Raw genomic sequence first — 3,964 nt, 5'->3', positions numbered from 1 at the left:
AAACTAAGCAGGTTAAGCAGGATTGAGGGATATGCCCTGTAAGGTATTTTGATAAGCCCAACATCACAACCTGTGTATTTCCTCCAGAAAGAAATTCTTGTTATGTTTTACTCTTAAAACAAGCACTACCCATAAATACAGTGGTTGCCACATAAGCTGAGGGTCCACATAACCCACAGAGAGCCACAGTTTTTTCTGTGATTTTTATGTTACTTAACATCTCTGGGCTCTTCGAAAGAAAAAAGCAGAGATTTTAGAAAGCTTTCAAACCTGTGAAACGAAAAGTAGAGTAATCCCTCACGTGAGGAGAGTTTCTTTTTAAAAAATGTTTTATGACAGAAAAAAAAAAACACCCTGAGAGTATATAGTCGAAATCAAAAACATTTCCTGTTTAAATATTCAAAGGCAACATGTGACATACGTAACAGGAGAAATTTCCATTAAAAAGAAAAACAAAAGTAAGGTTATCCTCAAAAATGTTCATGTTTTCTTACTTGTAGGTCTGAAGCAGCCTAGTTTTTAAAATACATTTAACAAACACGACACAGCCCATTCGGGGTTGATTTGAGTTCACAAAATAATTTTATTATATGTAAGAAAGCATACAGGCAATAAAAGGAAGAAACATTCACAATGCATAAATAACACGGACCTGATGCAGGAGATACTTTTCAGTCAATTTATTTCTTGTGACCCATTTCATCTAAATGTTAAGTAAATTGCTTGTCAACAATACTTTGTAAACATTTCAAAGAAATCCTCTTGAAACGCCCCACGTGAATGAGTATCTGGCAAGAGAGACTCTATACTGATACTTTATACAGTTGAGATGATGAGATAGGAACTTGATTCTGAAGCACAGAGAAGGAGCTAGCATTTGTCAAGAGATACTGATGGCTTTGGGGCACTTAACACACCCACCCAGAAGGGGTCTCCTGTTTTTTCCACCCAGAGAAGTGTCTAACTTGAGGATGATAATGAGGCACTATTCGTTAGTTAGTACACTATTAACATCTAGACTAGGGAAAAAAAAATCAATTCTAATTTCAGATTAAAGCACTACAAAAAGTCACCCCACTGAGTGGTGCGCTTTGACCTGGTAAGACGGAAATGCAGGATTTGACCTTTGTCCATTGGTGCGACTGTTGTCACGCAAGAGTTAAGGAAACCTACTGTCTTCACTACACATGTTTAACCAGGACAGCAATTTGTTTGGTTCGGAAAAGCTATCTGACATGGAAATGAGAAAAGACACAGAGGGCCAATTATTTTACATAAATACAAAGTGGCACATACTTTTTATTACCACCTAAGCTCATGAGTTTCAAGTCAGGTTCTTCTTAAGCTGGCTTTTATTAAAGATATTTACAGAACTGCAAATCATTCTCCTGCGAAAGTCTCTGTCATTAAAAAACATCTGAACACAGTAGTAGCTATGCCTTTTTAAGTTTTTCAGAATCTTTCCAGAAAAACATCCACGGCATTTGTCAGTTCTCCCCTCTTATTTATTTATGCCCATGAACTTTAAGGAATTATCACAACTTCATTTCCTATCAGTCTTTGCTGTGTTGCTGGAAGTGATACACGGGCATTTAGCATCTCAGAGAGTTTGTGTGTTTATTTCACTGGCCAATAAGGTACTACTTAGATGGACGAACAAGGTCTCAGATAACTCATAAGTTTATCCTATGACATATGATAAATATAGATTTATTGTAATAAATTAAAAATACCCACATAATACAATAAATAAATAAAACCAGTATCAACAAAGCATCTCTCAAGTCTGGAGAAAAAAAAAATCCCATTCCTACTGTAAGGCTTAATTATGTTTCAGAAATAATTTATGAAGGCATGCACCTACCTTTACAATCGGAAAACTTTGCTTGGACATCTGTTAGCACCTGTTTGTACACAGCAAACTCAACCCTTCTCATTTCCTTCCGTCCTGGAAAGGATTAATTTTCTAAATCGATGCCGTTCACTGTTGATTCTTTGCCCTATATTTTAAGTCCTAAGATAAGAATCAGTTTCTAAAAATAACTTTGGAGCCAAAGACATGTCCCTGTGAACGTTCACTTCACATATGTCCCTCTTCGATTCGCTACGAACAACACAGAAAACACACTGGAATGTATTTTAAAACGTGGTTAGTTGTGTGTTGAGGGAAAGCAGCAGAGGGGGGCTTGCCTGACGTCTCAGGGCCTCACCGCACTTTAGTTTCCTAAGAACAAGCCACCGAAAGTCTCCTCCGGCTTTTGGGGTGAGCCTGTCTGGCAGGATTCATCTCAGAGCTCAGGTCGGATGCTGTCCATTTTGTGTGATGGGCTGAATCTTCTCTAGAGAGACATCAGTGTCATAGTCCAATATGACAGACAGGGCCGGGGACAGCTTCTCCAAGGGTCTGGCCATTCCACACGCCTCCTCCTTCTTCAGGTCCTGGGAGGAGCCCACCGCATGTGGGATCAGATAAACCAGATTGCAGTCCTTGGAAATGGAGCCTCGAGGCTCGTGATGGCTGGAAAACACCACAGCCCCATTGTTATTGATGCTAACCGTCTCTATGGCATTATTCGTGGTAGGGCAAAGTCTGTAGCATCCTAAGAGAGTTGAAAATGCCTTGCGAAAATCAGCATTAAAGGCATAAATGATGGGGTTCAAGGAGGAATTAGCCCACCCAAACCACACAAACACGTCGAAGGTGATGGAATCGATGCAGAAGGGCTTGGTCTCCCCAGACCCACAGAAGGGCACCATGCAGTTCAAGATGAAGAAAGGCAGCCAGCAGCACACAAACACCCCCATGATCACCGACAGGGTCTTCAGAACTTTAGTCTCTCTTTTGAAGGACATCTTAAAGGAGCTTTCTGGTTGAGAACACTCCGCGGGGTTTCCATTACCTGTAGTGGTCTGGCAATTCTTGGCATGGACGGCTGCCCTCTCCAGGGCTGAGATGCGCCGTATTTGTTTCTGGGCGATCCTATAGATCCTGGTGTAGGTGACAATCATGATGGCCACGGGGATATAGAAGCTTATCAGGGAGGACGAAATGGCGTATGTCCTGCTTAAGCTGGAATCACAGTTGTCCATGGTCTCACCTAGGGAAGTGGCATTCCCATCGGAGGGGCTTGTGGGTTTGGCCTTGTGCCAGCTGAGTTGCACTGGGATGAAGGAGATTAGTACCGACAAGGTCCATGCCACGCCGATCAGAATGAAGGCTGCTTTGGGGGTCATCTTCCTCTCATACCGGAAGGGGCTAGAGATGGCCCAATACCTGTCCACGCTGATCACACAGAGGTTGAGGATGGACGCAGTGGAGCACATGATGTCAAAGGCCACCCAGATGTTACAGAAGGACCCAAAGGGCCAGAAGCCAGCGATCTCCGCCACTGCTTTCCAGGGCATGACCAGAACAGCCACCAAGAGATCCGATACGGCCAAGGAGATGACAAAGAAGTTGGTCACCTTGGACCGCAGGTGTCGGAATCTGATGACAGCCGCACAGACCAGCGTGTTCCCCAGGAGCGTGGACAGGATGAGCAGAGACAGGAAGCAGGCTGTAAGGATGCGGAAGGAGAAGTCTCTCTCCACCACCAGCCCAGCCCCGTCCATGGTAGAGGTGTTCAGAGTCCTCATCTTGCTGAGGGGGTGCACACGGGGGGCTCTGACACCCTCCAGTTCCTAAGCAGGGATGAGAGGTCAGTCAAACCTGCAGTTCTCACCCACTGGGCGGCCCCTCGCACAGCCCCACCGGCTCCCGGGGCCGCAGGACCTCACCAGCATCCCATCAGAGGGCTGCAACTATCGCGGGGCAGGAGCCTACCCTTGGCCACCCACGTCAGCCCCTTGGAAGGTCCTCCCTGCTCTCTAGAACTGTCTTCTGACTCCCTTGCTCCAGGTCACTGTTGCATTCACCAGCTGACCCTTCAGTTCCCAGTGGAAAGCACTGGCTTTTTAGCATATT

General features: G+C 44.7%; 1 protein-coding gene across 1 annotated transcript; it reads right to left on the bottom strand.

Moving 5' to 3' along the window:
* Positions 1–2,295: 2,295 nt before the first annotated feature.
* DRD1 (dopamine receptor D1) lies at positions 2,296–3,756 on the bottom strand. The gene has a single exon (XM_042959741.1). It carries the CDS (start codon positions 3,634–3,636, stop codon positions 2,296–2,298), a length of 1,341 nt encoding a protein of 446 aa, XP_042815675.1. The 5' UTR covers positions 3,637–3,756.
* Positions 3,757–3,964: the final 208 nt, after the last annotated feature.

This window comes from Panthera tigris, chromosome A1 (assembly GCF_018350195.1).
Source record: "Panthera tigris isolate Pti1 chromosome A1, P.tigris_Pti1_mat1.1, whole genome shotgun sequence".
NCBI lineage: Eukaryota > Metazoa > Chordata > Mammalia > Carnivora > Felidae > Panthera > Panthera tigris.
The sequence above is the reverse complement of the archived record's forward strand: the minus strand, read 5'-3'. Positions and strand labels throughout refer to the sequence as shown.

Coding starts and splice junctions, on each gene's coding strand:
- DRD1 (XM_042959741.1), bottom strand. CDS start 3,636: ATGAGGACTCTGAACACCTCTACCATGGACGGGGCTGGGCTGGTGGTG.